General features: G+C 45.1%; 2 protein-coding genes across 4 annotated transcripts in view; one reads left to right on the top strand and one right to left on the bottom strand.

Annotated features, from left to right (window-relative positions):
• FAM163A (family with sequence similarity 163 member A) overlaps positions 1 to 17,693 on the top strand; it is a 120,728-nt gene extending 103,035 nt beyond the window's left edge. For both annotated transcript variants that reach the window (XM_053250615.1, XM_053250616.1), the window contains exons 2-5: positions 3,963 to 4,059; positions 10,148 to 10,170; positions 12,835 to 12,949; positions 14,443 to 17,693. In XM_053250615.1, the coding sequence (XP_053106590.1) occupies positions 12,857 to 12,949; positions 14,443 to 14,847 (498 nt within the window). In that variant the 5' untranslated portion in view covers positions 3,963 to 4,059; positions 10,148 to 10,170; positions 12,835 to 12,856 and the 3' untranslated portion in view covers positions 14,848 to 17,693. The remainder of the gene's footprint in view (positions 1 to 3,962; positions 4,060 to 10,147; positions 10,171 to 12,834; positions 12,950 to 14,442) is intronic.
• The window catches only part of LOC128325126 (ADAMTS-like protein 2), a 54,547-nt gene continuing 34,290 nt past the window's right edge, over positions 4,932 to 25,188 (bottom strand). For both annotated transcript variants that reach the window (XM_053250606.1, XM_053250605.1), the window contains one exon: positions 4,932 to 6,594. In XM_053250606.1, the coding sequence (XP_053106581.1) occupies positions 6,560 to 6,594 (35 nt within the window). In that variant the 3' untranslated portion in view covers positions 4,932 to 6,559. The remainder of the gene's footprint in view (positions 6,595 to 25,188) is intronic.

Here is a 25,188-nt window from a genome sequence, read left to right as displayed (position 1 = left end):
GCTCCTTAAAGCAGATCCAGTGATGGGCAGGGCTGGAGCACTAATCCACTGGTGCCCCTGCTCCAAGAGGCATCCCCTTCTTGCCTCTTCCTCAGCAGCTGTAGAACAGTGATGCCTCCCCCACTCGGCTGGGCTCATTCCTCACAGCCGCCATCCTCCATCCCTGGCAATGAACCTCGTGCTGCACTCACTCCTTTGCACGCCTCCCTTTGTGCTCCTTGCCTCACCCCCTCAGCCTGTGCAAAAGCTGCCTTCCGGCGGCTGGGAGCCCAGTTACAGCAGTTGCTGCTGCTCCCGTGAACGACAGAGGGTGTGCATTGGAACGCTGGTGAATATTGGTGCAAATATCGGTGTGGCAGGGCAGCAGCGCTGTGGGCGTAGGGCAGCAGCGGGGTTCTGGGGAGGTCCCCTCAGAGACAGGAGGCTGCGGATCAGATCCCCAAGGTCCATGGCTAAGAGCACCTTGTGTGCAGCACACTGCCCATAGAAGAGTGAGGTGCATGAGTGAGGTCCATGCACTGGTTCAATTTGTGTCCAAAGCCCATTGACCTGCTAGCAAACTCAGAGAGCCTCTGTGGCTCCTAAGGATCACATCCACGCTGTAGTGATCCACCATTACCAATGGGAGAAGCATCATACATGCCCCACTTTTCCATGGGTGGCACACTGCACTGAACGTAAACCAGTGTGTTTGTAGCATATTGTGGGTATGGAAAATTTCCTTTCCTTCTGACTCAGCCAGTTAATGCTTAACTCACTGACCAGTATGAGTCAGCTTTGCAGCACGAGGGAAGACACTAGTGCTGAGTCATCCCTTTCCTCTGCTTGTGAAGCAGACTGGCTGGCTTAAAAAAAATTAACTTTCCAAAACCCAGAAAGACAGAAAGAAAGTATTCTGGTAGGCTAAATCTCACTGCCACCAAATCTCTCCTATAAAACTAGGCTGTCCCTAACGGGAATTGGAGTAATTAAAAATCCCTATCTCCCTCTTTTTTCCCTTTGTTACAGGGCAAGAATGAAGGGGGGGATCTTTCTCTTCTGTGTATTTGCCTGCACATGGAGCTAACTGTTAATTTGACCAGGCTCTCCTTGAGATGTGTTTTGCACCAGAGAAGTCCCCGCCCACCTCCTGCTGGTTTAATGGCCAACCCTCTGAGGCTTGTAAAAAGTAAAGAACAGAAAAAGAAAACTTTTATACAAATACTACAGATTGCTTCTGTCTGTGGTGTGCTCAGTTTTTAGATACAATTAAAAATATTTATTAGGTTAAAAGATTACTTCAAATGTGCCGAGGGCGATCAGGGCAGCACACTTCAGAACTTAGATACTCGGTTGCAAAGAACAGATATTTAGGAAATGCAAAGCACACACCCCCCCCACAAAAACCCCCACAGAAATTCTAACACAAATTCTTTCTAAAACACTTTCTCCTGCCCTAAACTTCTGAAGCCACTAGCCGTTCCCTTGAACTCACCAAGCTCCTGATGAGAATCAAGCCTCCTGAAGATTTCCCACCCTGAGAAATTATCCTGCAGCTCTGCCATGAGGCATCTGACCTCATGCTAGTCTGCACTCTCTACTCAAACTTCCCTTCTTGATCCCAGAAATCCCAGCAACTAGTCCCACTCACCTGTTGAATTGATTGGGTGAGCCCTGGAGTTCACCAGCCTGTCAATCAAGACAAGGGTTAACTTCCTGTTAACTCTTTAGAGGGAGAGGAGACTGGTCACTACAGTGTTGTTTGTGAATAATTTTGTTTTCCCAGTTTCCAATCTTTCTTAACCAGTAGTGATGACAGTGAGGAAATTTGCAAGGAATCAAACCTCCTCCTCCTCCATGCTGGTTCATATGCTTCTCATCCTCCTTCCATGATCTCTGTCAAGAAAAGGAAAGTAGTCAGACTATCTGAGTGTTTTTCACATTACACACTGCAACAGTTCTGCAACGTGTCCGCTAAATGCCTCTCTGCATTGCCTGTGTTTTGACATTACAGTCGCCGTGCTGTCAGCAAGGTGCCATTCATATTTTCAATACCTTGTTTCGGGTTTTATTGATGTGTTGTAGCCCTATAATGTTGTATATGCATTGCAGGAAAGTAGCTGTATTTTTCCATTGTAGTAGGCTTGTAGTAGGCTTGCCCCGTAGTTTATGCTTTGCAGTGTGGTGTGGTGTGGACAGTTCAAATCACAGTGCAACAATTTGTTGATTTTACAGACCCTTTCTGTCCGTGCATGAGAAACAAATGTTTTTCCTGCCTGGGTTTTTATGCAAAGATGCAACCTGATTCTCATCTGCTTTTGGCTTTTGATTTCAATCACATTTGCTTTTGTTTTTTCAGATTTATTTTCTGGACACGTTCATGTTTCCTCCCTTTTTTTGCACTGTGGATTGGCTGGATCATTCAGCAGATCGAGGATCTGTTGATATGTAAGGGCATATTTTTAATATATGTATATATATTTCCGCTCCATTCATTTCCCGGTGCTCTTGCTTGTGCAAGCAGAACAGAAGGAGCTGCCCTTCCCCCTGCTTCCCACATTCCGTTCATGAAATAATTTTTCTTGTACAGGTTCTTGTGCAGTCCCCTTTTAATTTGCTACTTTGGCCAGAGACTCATACTAGTGCAGCTGAGCAGATTTCTGAATCCAGCCTTCACCCTTTCTCGTTCACTGTTATTGAAGAGGAAGCCCATTGAATGAAATCATTTATGTTGGTGCAATCCTATTTGTTTACAGCAAGGCAATGGAGCAGTCCAGGGCAGGAAGAGAGAATGGTCGCTTACTTAAGAGGAAACCCATTGAATGAGTAATTTACTTTTCGGCAGTCCCATTTGTTTACTGCAAGGCAATGGACTTCCCCACCCCTTGTTTACTGCAAGGAAGCCCAGTGAACTGAATCATTTACCAGCAAGCCTGAAAACTGTTCTCAATGTCATGTGGTGTGGAGGGCTCATTCCACAGTTCAAGGATTTGTTGATATCTAGAGCCCCTTCCCATATATTATATTTATTATTGTTGTTGTTATTACTTGGGTTCGTGTGCAAGAGACAATCAAGGAATTGTAGTTTGCGCTGTGGTGCTCCTCCTAGTGACAGCTTTGCGCAAAACCACCTAGAGAAAAATCTTTTTAAACCACCTCATGCCATCCCCCTCTGCGACCCCAGAGGCCCAAAATGGAGGAGGAGGTGGGGCAGTGAATGTGATTCAGGTGGAATATGGACACCCCCTGCCTGGAAAACCCGCTGCAATGGTGAGCAATTTGAGTGGCCATAACCCTGTCACGATGCATTGAAAAGCGCATCAAGAAACACTGTACTCGTGGTTTCAAGCCGCTGCTTCATACTGTTGCACTTTGCAACACTTTAACCGGTGCAAATGTCACAGTCCGGAAAAATGCCCTGCAGATGGCAAATTGACTAAGCCTATGTCAAGATAGCATTTGCTGTCTGAGGGTCTTGGACGAGACTTACAGTTTGGGGAATATAAAACATTCTGCAATTGTGGGTGGGTAGAAGGACAAAGACTAGCTGGGGAGGCAGTGGGAAGTAAACAGACCGGAAGGCTCAGCCTCTGACCATCACTTGTCCTAGAGATGGCTTCACTGTTTCATACGTGTGCCCCCACTGCAATGAATGTGCACTGTGGATTGCATGCCATCAGCTAGCATCACTGTCCCTCATAAAGGCAGGATAGTGGCTTAGCAACATGCTACATATGTGCAGAAATCCAGACACATGGAGTAATCAGACAATGGAGGGGGAAACTTGCCAGGTAGAAGTGTTTTTGTATGCATGTTCTTTTTAACTGTATGCAGTCATTCTGGAAACTCTCCATAAGGCGATTTTTAAAAAAATAGTTGGACTGGGAGAAAAATGGTCATTTGTTTACCCTACTTTCTGGATCCTGTGATCCAGAATAGTAAACATCTGAGTTTCTAATTGTGCTTTGCTTTCTCCTCCTTAGGAATGGACTAACCTGTTTGAGACCATGTGGAACGTTTGGCATCAGTCTGCACCTCCCAGGCCCATGTAACAGCAGTGCCATTGGAGACAGTTTCAGAGTAAGTACGTGGCTGGCTCTTGACTTCTGCCATACCAGAACAATCCACCTTATCTGCACAGGCACTTGCCTAGTTTCCATGCTGATCAACTAAACGCAATGCATTCCAGCTACTTCTTGAGCACCTTGTTTGCTCTTCCCCCCCATTTTCCGTCTGTGGAATGGATACGGACACTATTAAAGCGTTCTATGGAGAACTGGGAACTGAACCCACAGCTATGGCCACGTGTGTGCTGCAAGTCTGTAGAAATGGCGGGGGAGGAGGATGTGATACTGGGTGAAGAATTCAGTTTCTTGAGATGGGCATTATAGTTCAGCAATATCTGGAGTACCACAGGTTGGGAATCCCTGTTCTTGTCTTTACGGCTGTAAATGTATGCTTGAAGGTGTGGTTGACAATGCCAGCACAACTTTACCTTTACCACCCCTCAAGGGAGACAGCCTCAGCTTTGATGCCACTTGCTGCTGCTGCTGCTGCTGCTGCTGCAGCTTTTCAGTCCTAGTTGACTGGTTTGGTTTTCTCATTCTGGAAGGGAAAATACACTTGGCAATGGCCTGGCATACAGCCCAAGTGTTCCTGGCTTTCCCCAGAGCTAGCAGATTGTCCAGTTAGAGCTGAAGCGTCTTTATGTAGCCCCTGGTATGGGAGATTCTGTTGCATCAAAAGTGACTCTTCTTGTAAAGCATTTCATGGGTGACACCCACTTCTGAGATCAATATGTAAGAGATTCGAGATGCCCAAAATTCCTTTGCAGTTTTGGGAATAGAGGGGGATCCCAGAATCCTCACATTAACAAGCACTGTGGGTTCTTTTCGATGGTCTTGGCTGTCAAGACTCTCAAGACTCAAGAAAACACAAGGAGAATGAAGGGGTAAAAATTAATCAAAAGGCTTTATTGCTCACCAGATTCAGGTAAATCTCAGCACACAGCATACAGCAAAAATACTTCTCTCTCCCGCAAAAGCAATCAGGCAGTTTTAGCTAACAGCTTTAAAAGATTGTCAAGGCCTCTCCCTTCTTGTGGTTTTTCAATTCCCCTGGGTCTCACCAAAAACCCTTGTGTTTCCTCCTTCTTCCTCTCCTCCTCCTCCTGTGTGATGTGTCTCCGCACTTCGATCCGAGCTCCGAGCCCGAGATACCTGAGTTCTAGTATGGGGGCTTTTTGTACCTTTCTACAGATCTACCCACACATCCATTTTTCCACATTTCTCTGATAATAATTGGCCAAAAAGGGGTCTTCACCAATCGACCTATAATTCAATTTGCTATACTCTTGACATTTAATGTCATTGGCCAGAAAATATGACAGACGCAAGTGAAAGGGGCATAAACATGGGCGAGCGACCCCTCAAGCGGAACTCTGTGGTCGGCATACTCTTGGCATACTCTCATTTCTAGACTCTGCTTTTCAGTGAAAAATGAGGAAGTTCACCTGAGTTGATAGGCTGATTCTCTAAAATTAAACAAAAGCAGAGGTGGGGGCTATCTCGAACAGTGAGCAGAAAATTATTCACTAGTGGGATGAGAAGTTTGTGTATTCAACCAGGAAAAAGATATCTAAATTGAATGTAGTGAGGGAGATTGGGACCCACCCAAGGTGGGAGTGTGTGTATTCAACTGGGAAAAGGATATCTAATTTAGACATAGTGTGGGAGATTTGGGAATTCACCTATATGACTAGCTTTCGCCCATGAGTTCATGTCAAGGCCTGAACTTGTGTCAAACAAATTGACTCATGACAAGCATTTATCTAATATATTATGGCTAACTTATCTAATACAAAAATGACCCTTACTAGGTCTTACAGTAGGTACTGAGAAAAAGAGTCGTTAACCTTGCTGCCCACCTTCACTGAAAACTGGCATATCGAGGTAAGGCAACTCTTAGTGGAAATTGAGAGGAAGCCCTTGTCAAATGCCAATATCATAGTTTTCCTGACAGCAATGGGAGGAGAAATAACCTTTTTTTTTTTTGGTGAAAACTTGAAAACACAGATGTGCTCTGGTGGTGTACAAATCCAGTGACCCAGGAGCCAAAAATAAATAAATAAATGGACCTGGCAACTAGCACAGGTTGCTGAATGGGATGCTTAAGTGTGTTAAGAATGCTTAAGTGTTCAATATACGTGTGTGATTAGAATTCTCATACAGATGTTTTAAAATGCCCACGCACAAGATTTTTTTACACTTTCATATACAACTATGCAAGACTTCAGGCAGACTGTCCAAGAAGTCTCAAGCAAGGGAATTGGATGGATGGAGCAGCATGGGGGATGGGGCTGTAACTTAGAGCATCTTGCTTGGCATGGAGAAGGTCTCAGGTTCAATCCCTGGCATCTTCAGGTAGGGCTGGGAAAGATTCCTGCCTGAAGCCTTGGAGAAGCCGCTGTCAGTCAGCATAGACGATACTGAGCTAGATGGACCAATGTTCTGATTTGGTAGGCATCTTCCTATGTTTCTCTTGGCTGTCACAGCACCAGAATGTAATTGTAGGGGCTTCCTTATTTACCCATGTTAATTGCAGGTGGCTCCTCTCCTGTGGCAGGAAAGGGGAGGAAGAGTGGATTTGGAGAAGTTTAAAGGCTGAGGCTAAGGTTGGCATTATCCACAGTACAATTGTTCTGAGCAAAACCAGCACAGTTGAGGCTTTGAGACAAGGCATCCAAGATGATCATCTGGAAACACTTTTGGGAAGCCTAATTTCTAAGGAGGTTTGAGCCCTGGCACAGCTCAGTGAAGCACTGCTTGAAATGAAGGCTGCAGTGCTTATGCCTTCATATGTTAGGTCTTAGTATCATTTAGACAATCCACAGAAAAGATTTGTGCACCCCATCATGTGATGGTTGATTGCGACAAGCCCATGTTTACAAAGGAACATATAAATTAGGGTTCTGCCTTTGGTGATGTCTCCTTACTGATTGTACACTCGGTGGCAAACTGGGATTTGCCACAATGCAGTGTGAGAAGTGGCCTCAGCTCCTTGCCTTTTTAAAAGTTCCCCATGGTCTTGCCCCACTCTGTCTCTCAGCACTTATCCCTGAGCAATCCTCCAACTCTATGATCCTCTTGCTCTTTTAAATAACTCTATCTGTTCTTCCTTGGTTGGAAATTACCTCTGGTTAGATGACCTCTTACACTCCAGTATTTAGATTAACTGTGAGCTATATCTGGAAACTGAAATGGGACTCCAGTCCTGAAATTGTGAGATCATGCACACAAGGGTATTGTAGTGACAATAATTAATAGGAGATAAGAACTCAAGAGAAAACGCTTCCATAAAAATACTAGGTTACTTATATTGCTTCTAATACAGGGAGCCATTTTCTATCTATCTATCTATCTATCTATCTATCTATCTATCTATCTATCTATCTATCTATCTATCTATCTATCTCTTTAAGTGGTGCAGTGGGGAAATGCTTGACTAACAAGCAGAAGGTTGCCAGTTCGAATCCTCGCTTGTACTATATTAGGCAGCAGCGATATAGGAAGATGCTGAAAGGCATCATCTCACACTGCATGGGAGGAGACAATGGTAAACCCCTCCTGTATTCTACCAAAGAAAACCACAGGGCTCTGTGATCACCAGAAGTCAAAACTGACTTGACGGCACACTTTATCTTTATCTATCTATCTATCTATCTATCTATCTATCTCTCTCTCTCTCTCTCTCTCTCTCTCTCTATACCACTTTGGGAACTTTTGTTGAAAAGTGATATATAAATATTTGTCATAATATAGCATATATAGGCACAAACATAAACAAAGCTTGATATCAACATAGCACTGATAACAAAGGACGCACCATTAAAAGTAATTTCAATAAGCCTTGTACTTACTTACACACTCTTAACTAAAGAGTCAGTGAGGAACCTGAATCTCCATTAAAATTTCCACTTTTTTCATCCGTAAATTTCTCATTATACAAAACCATAACTTAGTGAAACATCATCCCAATTCTCTCTTAATACAAACCTTATTGCCACATACAATTTGTTTACTGCTTCTTCTTTGAACTATTGTTACTTTAACTCAGATATATGATTATCCTCTTCCATGTAGACTCAGACTTCCTTATCTGATCCTTGTGTTTGAGAAGCAAGAGCAAACTTAGATTTGCTCTTATCAAATCATTAGGAAGGGGATTGAAAATAAATATACTAATATAATAATGCCCTTGATACAAATATATGGTGCAGCCACATTTGGAGTACTGCATGCAGTTCTGGTTACCGTATCTTAGGAGGGGCATTGTAGAACTGGAAAAGGTACAAAAGAGGGCAAGCCTAGAGCACCTTCTTTATGAGGCAAGGCTACAGCATCTGGGGCTTTTTAGTTTGGAAAAGAGGCAACCAGGGATACATGATAAAGGTGTATAAAATTATGCATGCAGTAGAGAGAATGGACAGAGAGAAGTTTTTCTCCCTCTCTCACAACACTAGTACAAGGGGTCATCCCATGAAACTGAAGGCTGAGAATTTTAAGACCAACGAAAGGAAGTACTTTTTCACATAGAGCATAATTAATCTATGGGATTCTTTTCCACAGGATGTGGTAATGGCTACTAGCTTGGATGTCTTTAAAAGAGGCTTAGACAAATTCACAGAGGACAGGTCTATCAATGGCTACTAGTCTGGGTGGCCTCTGAGGCAAGGTGTCTCTCAATACCAGTTGCAGGGGAGCAACAGCAAGAAAGAGGGCATGCCCTTACCTCTTGCCTGTGGGCTTCTCAGAGGCATGTGTGAAACAGGGTGCTGGACTGGATGGGCCTTGGGCCTCATCCAGCAGGGAGGTTCTTATGCTAGGTAAAACTGATTAATCAACTTTACAAAATCTGCAAACATCCTGAAACAAACATGAAGTTTCAGGTGAAGACGTGAGAGGCAAATAGGCATCATTTTCTCTCCATCTCCCTGAGAGCCTTCTCTAATGGTGCTGCTTCCCTCCACAAGCAACCAAGCCCAACCACAACCAAGCCAACCATCACATGCACCACTTGCTTCCTCTTTTGTGTCCTGGCACTTGAGAAACCAGGATGGAGGCTCCCACCTGAGCAGCTGCCACAATAACAATAACATAATGGAGGCAGGCAGAGAGGGGGCGTGGACAGAGTGCATTGAGGAGGGGGGAGGAGCAAAGCAAGCCATGGACCAGCAGCCAGGAAGCAGGCCCTGCCAACCAGACTTCACCCAGAGAGCAGCAGTGCTGGCAATGGCACAGCAAAACACCTCCTTTCCCTTAGCCAAGCAGGCAGCATGACAGGCAGGTGGTTGGCAAGAGTAGCACCCACATCCCCCAAACTTGACTAGCTGATTGGTATGCTGCGGTGCAGGGAGGCACAGTGCCCATACCCACCAATAATGGATTAATTTGCTCAGGCAAGTAGCAGCATCTGCACTCCCAAGAATTGGGACCCTTGACCTTGGCCTAGTTAGTGGATGGGCTGGCCCTCTTCAATGGAACATCCTGCTAACTAACCTAGCCTGGATGCTGCCCTAAGTTCTCTGGAAGACACGTGTGTGTGTACACACACATACAGAGTAGTGCATGTGTTGCTCCGTAAAATGCCATGAATACCATTGGCACAAGATAAACAGCAACTTGTGTGCATCCAGTGAAATCTTTGAGAGTTACTTCCCACTGCTGGGAAGGGATTAGGAGTGATGCTGAAGTTCTTTGCTAATTCCCACTTTCTTATTCATCAAAGAGACACAATGAGCAGTCAGAATAGGTTTTCATGCCATTGCACCTCCAAGTAAGCTTTAGGTCAGGGATCCTCAACGTAGGGCCCCCAGATGTTATTGGACTTCAACTCCCATAATCCCCAACCAAAGGCCACTGGGGCTTGGGATTATGGAAGTTGAAGTCCACTAACATCTGGGGGCCCAACATTGAGGATCCCTGCTTTAGGTGACCCCATATCATATAGCCCCTCACAGGAAGGCTATTCTCCATGGCTGGGGTTGCCAACCTTGGGTCCCTAGATGATGCTGGATGACAACTCCCATCCACCCCAGCCAGAATGACCTTTGGCTGGATTCATGCTGGTCCAAAGTGTTGCACTTCACCTTCTTTCTTCTGTCTTGCAGGTCCAACGCACCCTTCACTGAACGTAAGTCCCCTTAACTATTCCAAATCTTGCTGGTTTTTTCTCTGTTAGTTCCTGTATGAGTTGATGGTTTCATCACTGTATTAGCAGATAATTTCACTGTGAGGTGCCTTGAGGGCTTCTGGGGGGAAGCGCTGTGAGAAATAAATGTAAAACACCTTCTCACTCTCCATAAAGCACTATGCACACTCATTCCTTCATTTATTGTTCCATTTTCCATATCACCTTTCATAAAGACACCCCAAGGTGGTTTACAGAAACTAAAATACTATAAAATGTCATTAAAATCACATTAAAATATTAAAATCAGTTGAAACAATAAAACCATAAAACACACACACACAACTACAACCATAAGAAAGAGACAGAATAGCAGAGGAGCTACGAAACCTGGCATCCCCTAAAGAGTAAAAGACTGAACAAATAAAAAGGTCTTAAGTTGTTTTTTTCAAAAAACAGCCTTAGCAATGATAAGAACCTAAGAACAGCCCTGCTGGATCAAGGCCTATCTAGTCCAGCATCCTGTTTCACACAGTGGTCCACCAGATGCTTCCCTAGGATCTGATGTCAGAGAGAGGTAGAGCTGGATGTCATCTGCATATTGATGACACTTCAGTCCAAACCTCCTAATGACCTCTCTCAGTGGTTTCATGTAGATGTTAAACAGCATGGGGGACAATACTGAGCTTTGTGGGACCCCAAAGGCCAAGGAGTCAAGCAGAAGTCCCCCAGCACCACCTTCTGGAACCAATCCTCAAGAAAGGACCAGAACCACTCCAATGCATCCCTCCCCCATCAATCCCTATACCTGAGAGGCCATCCAGAAGGATAACATGGTCGATGATATTGAAAGCTGCTGACATGTCCAGCAGAACCAACAGGGGTACACACTCCCCCTGCCTAGTCCATTCATCACCCTGGTGACCAAGGTAGTTTCAGCCCCAAACCCAGGGCAAAAGCCAGATTGAAAAAGGTCTAGATAATCCGTATCATCCAAGACCCTCTGCAGCAGTACAGCCACCACATGCTCTGTCACCTTATTGATTGATTGATTGATTCAATTGTTATACCGCCTTTCATAAGGCATCCTAAGGTGCCTTATTCCCTTGCTGAGGAAGGGAAGATTTGAAACAGGCTGGTAGGTAGGTAGGTTGGAGGAATCAAGTAGCGGTCTTACCACCACCTGTTTTGAGGCTTGTTGGCATCTTGCCCTCCCTCGGTGAAGCATTAATAATTGGCTCCAAGCATTAATAATTGGATCTTACCTGTTCTTTCCCTCGCACATTTTATTAGCCATGAAGGGCAAGGGTCCAGAGCAAATGACACTGCCTGCACAGTGCCTAGGATCTTGTCCAATTTCTCAGGCTACTGAGAAGGAATCCATCACAACTGGACCAGCTAGTTGCCGAAGCATGGCTCCTGGAACTACCAAAATCCTGGAGTCTAAATCAGCACAGATGCGAGCGATTTTGTCTGTGAAGTGACAAGCAAACTGGTCACAGTGGGCTGCTGATGGTTCATTCCCCGTCCTATGGGGGCCTGTGAAGCAATGACTTTGCCACACGGAACAGCTCCGCTGGCATCCACTAAGCAGACGCAATGGAGGTGGAGAAAAAACGTTTCTTTGCCACCCCTACCACCACAGAGTAGTCCTCATAATGGGCTGCTGCTCATGTTCAGTCAGATTCACTACGACTGTCCCTCTGGTGTTGCTGTAGCTGTCGTCTTGTTGTACTATATGCATAAATTAAAACATACATGTTTGGTAGAAGGCAAGCTTCATGGAGGCCAGATCTATCAACAGCTTTTAGCCATCAGTAGTGGACTGGTGGCCCGAGATCCCAGGGCACTTGAGGTAGGCCACCAAATGACACCTCCCCTTCCTTGGCCTCTTGCTTTGTTTGTGGTGCTTGTGAAGCTGCCAAGTTCAGAGGACTCGACAGAGAAGGATTGTTGCCTTCATGCTCCACATGTGAGCTTTCCAGAAGCTTCTAGCTAAACACTGTTGGAAACAAAAGACTTTAGTAGATGGACCCTTTCATCTGATCCTGATGCTCAGTGGTACAGTGTCACTGCACCCCACATCAGGGCTGTTGTGGACTTGTAAGGCAGCCCCATTGCTGCAGAGAATTAGCAATTGCCCAGTCAGCACTGCCGCAGGTACTCACCATCGCAAGAATGGGAGTAGCCACAGTAGCTCTGATTGTACAACCGCTCGTTCTCTGCCGCGTCAGGTCTGCCTTATGAATCTGCAACAGCCCTGATGCAGTGTGCAGAGGCACCATACCACTGCGCATCAGATCAACCACTTGATATTTTATAATTGCCTCCCCTTGTGGCTTCAGCCAAGGCCAAGGTTTGGGTAAATTCTTGCTTCTGTGATAATGAGGCCATGCTGTCTAGCGGTTCTGCTAATCATTTTGTGGTTCTGTGGTTTGTATTCAAAATCTGTCTGTTCTGTACTTGACACAAAAAAGCGCAGTTTTAGAACATGGAACACAGCCTTCAGAGAGAACCATTTTGAGCAGAGGTGCAGTGGAGGAGGGGCTGCTTAACCCTTCCAGCTGAAATGGGATTGAAAGGAGAAGTTTAAGCACTGGTAGCTATGAGGGTTATGAATTGTTTCTGGTTACCTTGAGTTTCTAATTTGCTTTACTGCTTTTCTAGAGTTTGATGGAGAATCGGTCGGATGACAGCAGGAACTGTTGTAATCACTGGCGGAATACTAGCAACAGTAATCTTACTGTGTATCATTGCTGTTCTCTGCTATTGTAGGCTACAGGTAAGGAATTACTCTTTTATTTTTCTTCTATATTGCAACTTGATGCAACAAATGTGCTTGCTGTATGTACACCCTGGTTATATCAGCCTTTCCCTCAGCAACCATGTAAAGTGGGAATGATATGCATAGTCCAATCTGGGTTCCCAGAGGCATGCAATGTATATAAATATATAAATATATCCCATCCACACTTTGGGTGGGCTCATACGATTGGGCTATGCATATCATGGATTGGGCACCTGAGACTGGGGTGAGCAGTCGGTTCCCCAGGAGCATGTGCTTCCCGCATGAATCTCCAGCTTCCACTATGCTGAGGTTCATCCTGTCTTGTGAACCCACCCATCTCAGCACATCCTGCCATACTTCCTTCAGGGAACCTGACATCAGGTTACAGATGTTGGTCTCCCCGAGGGAAGTGGGGCAACCCAAGGATGTTGCTAGGTACTTAACTGGGGCTCAGGCCCACAGCCCCGCTTTTGATAATTAAGAGGGTTGGGAAAACCTGACCCTGGGTATGGTTGCTTGTGTGAAACTCCAAGATTGGGGCCGATCCTAGCACTGCCTCCCCTGGCAGCCTGAGTTTTTTTACCCAGGCTTTTACCTGGATTAAAGGGTGCAAGCACGCCCTTTTACCCCAGATCCAAGGTTGTGCGAATGTTCGGGCTTCACTGAGCCTGAGCACACAGAGCCCAGTGGCCAGTGTGCCGAGTCTGAGGGGGAATCAATCAATGCACCATGCTGCGCATGTAATACATCTTGGGATTCCTGCAGACCAGGACTCATTTCCCCAGCCTCCAGAGATCCATGATCCTCGGAGCAGTGTGGATTGTGTGGGCGGTGCAGTTGTGCACTGAAAAGGTTATCGTCTGGGGGAAAGGTAATTTTATCCCTCACTCACTCACCCACCCTCCCTGCCCCTCCCATGGTCATGAGAACGACTTTATGACCTGACATTGTCCCTGCCTGCATTTCCCCCCAACCTTTTTATTCTTTCATGATGTCTACAATCATGAATGCTAGAACCTTTCTCTTTTCATCAAAAACAGGTTGCTAAGATTCTCATGAATCCAAATGTTAAGTTTGATCTCAGATTCTGCACTGCTTTCAAAACACCAAAAAGTAGAAGCCATGATTGTTGGATACAGCTAACAGTCTCACCAGCTAGTTTGCCTTTGTATACTATGTACTGTATAGCTGGTGGGTGTAGTGTAATGTAGTATGGGCAGTGGGCAGAGGAATCTCCAGATGAAATACTGCATCAGTCACAAACTCACTAAGTGGTCTTAGGAAAGTCATTGTTTCTTGGCATCAGCCTTCTTTGTACAATAAGGGAATAATAATATCGCTATAATAATAACTTCCTTAAAGAGATGTTGTAAGGTTTACTGAGGGATTGTCTATGAAATACTTTGGTTGCTCTAAAACGCTATATAAATGTCCAGTGGTGTTATACTTTTTGTGTGCTAACCACAGATCTTTCCCTCCTACTCTAGTATTACTGCTGCAAGAAAGATGAATCTAATGAAGAGGAGGAGGAGGAGGAAGAGGAGGAGGAGGAGACTGACCTTCCCCCTCACTCACATTATACCATGTGCAATGCTTGCAACTCTCGTATCATGGACGGGCAGGGTAACCCCTCCTTTCTGCCCCATGAGCTTAACAAGCAGAGTAATCGGAACTATTGCCCAACCTGTTCCCCCTATGGCTCCCCCTTTTACATACGGACCGCCGACATGGTGCGGAATGGGGGTGAAAGGATCACCTACACACCTACCTGCTGCAAGGAAATGGGGTTGCCCATCAAAATGGCAACCCTCCAGAGTTACCCGGTGACCCATCATCACTGCATCATACATGAGACCTTTCCAAACCCGAGGGCTTTTAGTACAGAAGTATGATCACTGTATATCATTACCACAGGGTGCTTCAGTGTGATCCCCTTTTGGTGGTGGGGATTTTAATTTTGTGGGTTTGCTATGAAAACCTTTCACCAACAATGGAACATGAGTCCAAGACCTGGCATTGTTCCCCATCATTACAACAAGCCTCTTAGAGAAAAAGAAAGAACATTGTAATGAAGAGGTTGAACGTGGCCATTTTTGAAGCTGCAGCCAGTGTTGCCATATCCGCTTCAGGGGTCTTGTCCAAGGAGGGCTATGTACAGTACAAACCAACTTGTATTTAAAGACTCTTGCCACTCCATCCTGCAATTCCACCTCCCCACTTGCCCCCACAAGCATCGTTGGTGTCTACACTTGGCAAATCCTACTTGTCACTCTCTCCAAAGCAATACTCAGAAACCTTTCTTGGCAGGAAACAGGAGCACACACTAAGTCAGTCAACACACTGTTTCTGGAAGCTCTCATCCCCGGCACTAGTAGTGGCATTAGCAAGAGCGATAACCAGATCCTTGCTTGCTGAGTTCACTTCTAGTGCTGCTCTGCATTGGAAATGGAGAGGGGGAAAGCAAAGGCATGGAGGGGCCTGGTTATCCCTGTAATATAATAGTTACAAACGGAATGCTATCATCTGCATTAGAATGTGAAATTGGGCAATCATTCTCTGTTTACTCCACACACATACACAAGCACATACGTATACAAAAGATAAATGAAAGGAAAAACTGGGAGAGGAGGGACTAGTGGCATTACTAGCATATTCGAAAAAATAGACGATGGCTCTTCTACTTCAAAAAAGATCCTGTTATCCCAAATTCTTTAATCTCACAAGCTTTCTTTAGAACAATTACTTCTGAAGTATAAAAATTGCACCACTAACGAGGTAGAACTTTGTTAGGTCTCTTCTACACCTCTCTTCCTCTAGTGTTTTAAGCCCTTGTACAGGGCTGTCTATTGATATACCTTCTGGTAAAACTGGAAAAGATGATTCCTTTTATCATTGCCCTAATACGGAAGATGTTGTAGGGGGTGTCAAACTGCTTTCTGCAAGGTGAAGAAGGGCCTGAGCTGAAGTTGTGTGTCCATTTTATGAATTTGCAAGTTAATAATGTACACCTTTTATAGAAGACCTCTTCAGATCCAGATAGAAATGAACTGTTTTGCCTTATGAATGTGTTTGGTAATGTTTGCAGCTTCACCCTTTGCTATTTCTCTAGTATTGTTTCTGCATTTTAATCAATGGTGAATTCATCCTCCCAAGAGAGCAAGCAAGTACCAGCTTTGCATGGAGTCATTCTTTTCTAACTCCTCCAGCCATTTTGACTTGACCAGTTGAGTAAGCACAAAGGTCCATTCTCCTATGTCAGTATGGATTGGGCCTCAGTCATAAATCCTAAAATACTCAAGGGTCCTAGCTACTTGTGCCAATGGGACTTATTCATGAGAAAAAGAATGTATGGTCTTCCGACTAAGATCATAAATAAGTCTCATTGGTATAAATGAGTAGGAGATGTGGTCACAATCCCAAGAAAATCAAGTATGGCAGCATGGTCCATGGGCATCAGTATGATAATTACTTACAAACAGTACACTGCATTGATTTCAATGACAAAGTGACTTTGCAAAGCAATGCTCCTCTAGGCCATCATAAAGAGCTTACAGGTTCCAAGGACTGTTCTGTAATCTGATGAGATGAAAATAATTTTAAAAATTAGAATGGTAGGTGTTCAAACTGTTTCCCCTGCTTTTCTCTCATCAGCTAAGCATTTCCCCCCGCCCCACTTGGAGAACTCCAGAAGCCTTTGCTCTCGTTGGTGTACAAAAATGTACCTCCTTTAAATTTACTAACTCTTGTTTACTCATAAGCATGTTTTAATTTTCTAAAATCTGGTAACAGATACATTTAGGAAATTATATTCCAAGGATAAAACTTGCCAGGGATCTGTTTAAAAAGGTTTCAGGGTTTAAACTTCTTGGAATAAATTTATTTATTTATTTATTTATTTATTTATTTATTTATTTCTTATCTGTCTGTCTGTCTGTCTGTCTGTCTATCTATCTATCTATCTATCTATCTATTTATTTATTTATTTAAAGGGAGGGCAAATCCAGCTAGCAAACTGGCTGACATTCTGCACAGCAATATGCCAGCATTCGGGCCCTGCAGGACTTCTGCACACCGTGACAGCCAGCCCTGAGTCGACAGTGTTACATAACATGACAGTTGTGTGACTTAAACAGCGTCTGAGGAGTTGTGCGGCACTACTTCCATTCCCTAACACTGGCATAGTGCTGCAAGGAATGTTGGCCGCTGTTTCTCCATCCTTGCATCTAAAACCTTTGCTTAAAACCAAGAGTTATTAAATCCAAAGGATTTTTATAGTTACAATCCAAGGGGACCCTCTTGTCCCTCTGTTGTTGTTATTAAAAATATTTATATACTGCATTTCAACAACAACAAACACCAAAAGGGTTCATCCTCTATAAAAGAAAAATGGTAAACACCAGAGATAGTGCCTCTGGTAGTTCTGGTAACAATAGCCACAGGAGAGACACTGTGCTGGGGATGGATGGAAACAATTGTTTTCCTGCTGCTTAATATAAAGAGAAATGCCACTTTAAAAGGTGCTTCTTTGCCCAGTTAGCAGGGTTTCCATCATTATGGGACCTGGAGCTCATTTACTCCTGTACAGCATGCCTGTGAACATACCTCCAAGGCCTGCTCCCACACTAAACCACTTTGAAAATATCCCACTCTTAAGTGTGTGTCAGCAGACACTGTACTCATGGAGAAATCCGCCTTGTGATACGGAATGCTGAGGCCTCCAGCATTCTGATTATGGGAAGAAGCCTCGGTGGGGGTGGGAGGGCGAGGCTTATGGGCACATTCTTGGGAATGCTGTACAGGTTCCATCAGGTTCCACCATGACTGAACTGGGCTGCTGAAATTATCCCATCACACTTGCAGCATTGCACATTTGTGAGAGATTGCCATACCAGCAGACCCATCACCATGACCATCAGTACCATTTGATGATATCTGCAATGTGGATGCTTTGATTTTAGTCCATAAATGGGGAGAAATGTTACCCCATAGTGCCAAAGACACACATGCAACACTTGAGTCAAATTGCTTGGATTGTGAGACCCCAGAGTCTTCTTAGCTGCAGTCAGGGGAAATCCCTAACAGCTGCAAGTGTCTGATAAAGGAGTATTTGACTTCAGCATCAGAGCCAGGGCTGTAATAGCAACCATTATGTTGAGTACATTGTAGCAAGTACAGAAGTTGGGTTCCTGGGTTCCATTTCTTTAACACTCTGTACTGTGATCAAGAAACAGTCCCTGGAGTGCGTGCGCATGTGCGTGCACACACACACACACACACACACACCTCCCTACCTCTCACCCATTGTAATGATGGGCATTTCTTTAGTAAGACAAAATACTGCTCTTTGCCTGGTGCCAGATGTGAGCTTGTTTCCTACACCCACCTGCTTAAAATATGGCCGCTCAGAATATAGCAGCATTCACAGCAAAGTGTAAAGCAGGGATCAGAAACTGGAGGCCCCCCACAAAAGCACCTTGCAGGGTATCAGTTGACTCTCACACATGAGGAGTGCAGTGACTGCCCTGGACCTTACTGATAGTAGGTCTTGCTGATGGCTCATTTTGGGAGATGGTTGGGCACTCGGACCTTCCGTCTTCCATGTGTACCTTGAAATAGCCTTCCTTTACTGAAGTTGCTGAGTACCAGGCATATTGGTAAGTTTTTGCCAGTCTGAGTAGAATAGACATTGGCCCAATTCAGACATAATAGGGAAATGCAGGGCCAATGGACCTGTGGTTCTGCCTCCCAGTCCCCGCACTCTCCCATCCGGGTTTGAACGTTGGGGAGAGGGGCCTCTCTGCAGTCAGCGAGCCTGCAGAGAGGGGTGTGTGTGGTGGGGTGTGTGTGGGTTCCCTTCTGAGCTGAAGGACAGCCCGAGCAGCCAGAGCAAGGGAAGAGCTTCCTCTCTCAACTCCAGCTTGGGAGCAGGCTAACAGCAGTGCTGTGTTTGAATGTACTGCTGCCACAGACAAACTTGAGGCTGGAACAATGAAACCTAAAGATAACTGAAGGCAACAAATGGAGTTTGGAAAGGGAAACTACAGGTCCATTTTTTCCTTTAACTGTGGTTCCCCAGATTCAGACATTCGGTTAGCAAAACCGGAGGTGAAGGGCTCTCCTGTTTCTTATTTCATCTGAACATGGCCATACATTCAATATCACAACCGTGAGTGTATTAACACAAACGACTGGTTTTATATCTGGTTATGCACATATGTTATATTTGTCTATACATATTTATTTCAAAGTTTATCATACATTGAAAAAGTGTATATATAGACACAAAACCAGCAAAGCATTATCACGAAATTACATAGCATCCATAATTAAAGACTGGTTTTACTGCCTATTTGTATTCAGGCCAGAGAAGAGATATAGATTGGTGATAAGGTATGGGTCACCATAGGGCCCCTTAATTTAATTTGTGTGAGGGTTTAAAGCAGGGGTAGCCAACCTGAAGTTCTTCAGCTATGATTGAACAACAACTGCCACTATCTCCAACTAAAATAAATTGCAGCTTTGGGTTATGGGAGTTGTTGTAATCCACATCAGCTGGAAAGCCTCAGGGCAGCCACTGCTGATTTAGAGGGTGGTGATTGCAAACTGCCTTCTTGCCAATCCATAAGTGGCTTTTCCCCCTAGTGACAGGGAACTGTTAATTAATAAGCCTGTTAATTATGTGGAGTTACTGTTACAGAGTTATGCTCTGAAAGGCTTTGTTTGTTATGACCGGTCCTTGTAACCTACAAGCCATTGATGACTTGCTGAATTGCCTATAAGAGATTATTTCTCCCTTAGTTTTCCACACTTCAATGCTTTATATCTTTTGCCTTGCAGGAAAAATGGGCACAATCCAGAAAACATTAGTCATCATGACTTGGACCTGATATATGCATGCACTAGAATGAGGCCTTAAATGTGGACTGTAACACTACAGATTGCAGACTGGGACTAACAATTTTAAATTCACTCTCCCAGGCAAAACAAAACAAATATCCCTTCCTTCCCAAAGGTAGTAAAGCAAGGAGATAGTTTTAAGCACGGGCTTCTTTCTCCAGTGCTAGTGTTCTGGTTAGTTTAAAATATTGGGGTGTGGGGGGGGGTTTCCTCCAAATGCCCTCTACATGTGTTCCAAATACTTATTTCAAGAAATTGTTTCTTGTCCAAAAAAAAAGGCTCATAATCTTAACAAAAGAAATGACACCCCACCCCCGCCGAATATGAGAGTCACCACTTGAAAGGTACCCCTTTGCCCAGTTAACATGGTTGTACTTGCAAAGAGGGATTCTTCTTGGAGGAGAGTATCCCAAAAGGTTACCCCCTCAAACATCTAAAGTCAGAAATTGTGCAGCCCATTCTAGCACCACTTACTAGGTGTTATTCTGTGGGTCTATAGGCAGGTTGTCTATGTCCTATTGAGAGCAATGGGACGGAATGGGTGCCATTCTAAATGTTATGCTGACTGAGATGGAAGACTGAGGTGGTAAAATTTAGGACTGTATCACTCCAGACTATAGGTGGAGACCTTAAAAAAAAATATCGTCCACACTAGCTTGCGATTGGTTTCCAGGTGCAATCCAAAGTGCTGGAATAACGCCCTAACCGGCCTTGCAGTCAGAAGTAATACAGTCCAGAATTCAACGGTCTGGGGCTGGCGACATACATCACAGCAGTGGCAGGCACAGGAACTGCTGTAGTGTTGCTCCTTCCCTTGCCCCAGAGGCACTGTGTGGAGCCCCAGACCATAGGGGATGAACAGCTGCTTCCCAGGGCAGGTTTCCCATTTCCAGAAGATTGATGTTGGCTTGGGAGGAGTCGGAGCATGGGCTCAGACCATGTGAGTCCACTTAGCAGCACAGGAAGGATCATCACTGCATGGCCCATCAACACCCACCCAGTCCTGTTCAGTATAATGTGGAGAATGAGTGTTACAACAAAGGCACTACTAGCTCAAGTCGAATTTATTTCAATGGGATCTGAGGCCTCCTAAGGTGTTTTGTAACCATGTATGCTGTCCATGAGTACAACGCCAACAGAAGCATGCCAGCAAGCCCTGTGCTGTTGTGCTTCTTAAACAACAACACCCTGCTCTACATGCAAGCATTTGTCTGTGGGGCTTAGTGTTGTGCCTGGAGAGAGACTCTTCCTGAGCTCAGGACTTTTGGGTTCTCAGTCCCAGGGAGGATCTCTCTCTCTCTCTCTCCGACTGCAAGGTTTGTCTCTGCAGACAAATGCTTGCTGCATGCACGGAGATTGGGCTGGTGGTAGTGAAGGAGGACATTAGTGGAACTTGCCAACGCATTCCTGATGGCTTTGTAACTATGTACTGTGTTCACGGATACATGTTGCCTGAAAAGGGCTTTGGCCAAGCAAATATAGCTTGTATCCAATATGGCCAGGGATGTAGCAAGCCTGCGGTGGCCTGTGTCAAACCCCCCCCCCCCGCATTGCTGGCCCTTGCTGCTTGTTTGTGGGGGCTGGTGCTAGCCCTTCCACGCTGCCCCCTGCCCTGACTTACCTTGCTCTGTGACCTCCTTTTGCTGCCACCACCGCCATTATGCACCTCTGTTTCAGGGCACGGAAGTGGATGTCATGCATCCTCTCGCACTGGCATCCCATCCCTTCACTTGCCACTCCAAAATCCTGCTGGAAGTTCCTGGCAGGCTCTTGGAGTGGCAGGAAGTGGGTGGGACGTACCATTGTTTGTACAGTGAAAGAGGACACATGACATCCCTCTGCTCACCCCCAAACAGTGGGGAGCATAATGGTGGTGACGGCTGCGAGAGGAGGAGGGAGGTGGTGGAGACAGCAGTGGCTCCTTTTATGTTCATATGGGCTACACCCCTGAATACAATTGAACCAATACTAGCAGTACTGAGTAGAAGGCTCTGGTCTGCAGTTCTTGACATGCATGTTAATGGGATTTCTGAAGATATATGCACATACATATTTCTTTTCCTGATATCATCTGATTCTACTCCAGGAAAAAGAAAGAAAAAAGTCCTGATTCTGATCTGTAGTCCAGGGATGATTTTGGTGGTAATTACTTATGCTTCTATTTTACCCACATGCCTTAATTTAAAGGGTGCCCCGAGCCAGTTTTCCTGATCCAGAAGGGAGATGCACATGTGTATCTGGAAACAAATGCGCATCACATGAATCATTCCCCATTGAATTTGATGGATGTGTCAGATGGTGATGTGCATTGTTATTCAGGGCTACATAGTGCACACAAAAAAGCGCAGATTGAGCTGGACTGAGGGGGCCATTCTGTCTGAGGAAAGTTCTCCAGCTAGCTATGTTGTTCAGAAGGAAAGAAGTTATTTGAATCCCGGAATAAAATACGATTTGCTTCAATGTGTTTTATCAAACAACGTTTGACACTTCTGGTGGATCTTCTAGATTAGGGTCAACCAAAGTCCTACAGGGGAGGTGTAATCACTGTTTCCAGTGGTAGCTGCAGCAGTGAGCCTTTGTGGTATAGCACGGGTCCAAATGCACTCCATCAAAGCTTGCTTGTAAACTTAAATTCTTACTTCACACTATGTGACTTGCTATAGCCATGTTTCTCTCTTGAATTAAAAAAACTTTCCTCAAGACTTTTCCAGGACAAAAACCCTGAAGTACCCCCCTTGTATGTGCTATCCTCCCAAACTGGAGTGGGCATACTGTGGGTGGCCAAATACCCCAGCATGCACTTCTCTGCCTTATCCTGCCATGAAGACTGTTGAAACCCACCCTGGAGTGTTAAAATTCTGGACTGCAGTCACTGCAGGTCTCTTCTGGGTACATCAAGGGTGAAGACACTGAAAATCTGCTCCCTGCATTATGGACAGATAAAGCATGGGTGGACCCTCTTTTCCAAGCCAAAGCTGAGACTTTGATGTTCAAGGTGCTGATCCCTGCCCCCCTCCATCATGCCCTCCCACCTCCATCCCTTAAAGGAAACGACAATTTGCACTGGTTATGTAGCATGTAGGAGGGGGCAGAGGCAACAGTGACAGAATAGGAAGGCATGATCTGACAGGAGAAGCAAGCTGTGAATGGAAGGGGAAGGTCCTGATCTATTCCGTGGTTTTATTTTTGTACTTCAGACCTGTTTGTTTTTAACATCTTTTCTTTGTTGCTCAGCTATGGAACCAGGTTAGAAGTTAAAGAAAAATAAATATAGACTTTGAAATTCTAACATAGATGTGTGATGCTTTCCCCCCATTAGGTTTGGCCTGCAGCAGGGATGTAGCTTAGTGACCACCACCATAATTACCAGGGTGTCTTGCACCTGGGACTCTTTATGGTCAGGCTCCAGCACCTCTCCTCTGTCACCAGGACCCCACTACTGCCACAAGCCTTTGGCCTTGTGTTCTTTCAGGAGACCATCTACAAGACCCTCCTGACATCCAGCTAAAGGTCTCAATCCAAGTCCATCAACTGATCTCACAGAGTTAGGGAAGCTACCTCTGGTTTCAGGTACAACTGCCATACCTGACCGAGCAATGTGTTGAGGCACAGAGTGTTCTTTGGGCACAGAGGTGTGCAGAAGATACATAAGGCTGCTACAGTGCTTTTGTTCCTGTTTGAGGCAAGGTTAGGTGATCCTGAGGACTATGGTGGTTTTACACCAGGCCTGTGTCACCCCACCTGATCCTTTCCAAAAAGGTATATTCCAGTCCAGTCATACTATTAGGCTGGCTTTTGTTGTTGGATCTCTTAATTTGAGACATATGCTCAATCATACAACACAATAATTTGTTTTCAATAAAAGCTACAGATGGCCAGTGTGGGCTGAAATTGCATTTGGTTTCTGTGACAACTGGGGCTGTATTTGGGCAACACTAGGAAATGAAAACAGGAAATTGTCCTTCCTCATTTAAGTGCATCATCAATCCATACTGATACCAACCACCCTGAACTTGAATGTGGACAGTAACAGGCAGATGCAAGACAGATGTGTGGTACAATACAGCTTCATCAAGTTTGAGGTTTTTATTCATGGAGGAGAGGTCTATCACCGGCTACTAGTTGGAAGGCTATGGGCCACCTCCAGCCTTAGAGGCAGGATGCCTCTGAGTACCAGTTGCAGGGAAGTAACAACAGGAGAGGGCATGCCCTCAACTCCTGCCTGTGGCTTCCAGAGGCATCTGGTGGGCTACTATGTGAAACAGGATGCTGGACTAGATGGGCCTTGGAGCTGATCCAGCAGGGCTGTTCTTATGAGATGGATCCTATATACTATTTAACTTACATTTAAATAGCTAGTGCAGGCATGGGCATGTAAAACAGTGATGGACGCAAGACCCAAAGAGATTTCATGTGAACATTGGACAAGACCATTCCCCTGGGATGCCCATGTCAGCCACAAGTTCATTGCCTCATGCCTCATGCATGCAGCTGCCATTGCTGTCTGCTGGTTGGCTGCCTGCCCCAGCCTCTTCCATTTACCCACAAGTCTCTGTACACTGTGGAAAGACAGGTGTTTGTTTCTCTTTCTTTATTGTGAAGCGATACTTTTTAAAAAATGATTTTGTGGCTGGCTGGCTATAAAACAGACAATTTGCTATGTCTATAGGCCGGATTATTCACATGTCCACTTTTTGTTTCACTCTTGCTATGAAGATTTCCCTCCAAGTAGGCATAGGAACTTCCCCGCAGGCAAGGGGACTCACTGCATTTCAAGATCGATGGTCAATGCTTTGTACAAAATTTAATGTATCCAAAAAATAGAAGGCACCATGTTTTTCAGCAAGGTGCTGTTGCGTCCTCTCCTGCAATGATTGTGCCTCTTATGCTAACCCCATGATTAGTCCAATCCACTGCGCAGAATGCCACACGGATAGCACGGTTGTGTATGGATACTGTGCAGCTCGAAAACTGACACACAGGCATCCTCTCCATAAAGCGCAGTGATGACATGCCCAAGGTTCCTCTAGAGCCCAGGCATTCATCAAGTGGCCATGTGCAAGCCATACTCTCTCCGCTCCCAGCTCCTCACACTCCTTTCCCATCTGCATTATGGGGATCAACAACATTGGCCGAACTGCTGAAGGGCAATGGTGCTGGCCATCACCTTAGGTGGTTTTTAAGGCGATCATACAGCTAACTCAAACCACCTTGTCAAACCAAGTGGCAGTTTGCCTCTGAATACCAGTTGCTTAGGAGCAAACAAGGGAGGAGAGCTGTAGCCTATGTTCACATCCTAATTGAGGGTCATGTGGGAGGTCATCTGGTTGGCCACT

This window comes from Hemicordylus capensis, chromosome 4 (genome assembly GCF_027244095.1).
Source record: "Hemicordylus capensis ecotype Gifberg chromosome 4, rHemCap1.1.pri, whole genome shotgun sequence".
Lineage (NCBI taxonomy): Eukaryota > Metazoa > Chordata > Lepidosauria > Squamata > Cordylidae > Hemicordylus > Hemicordylus capensis.
This window is presented reverse-complemented; position numbering and strand designations above follow the sequence as displayed.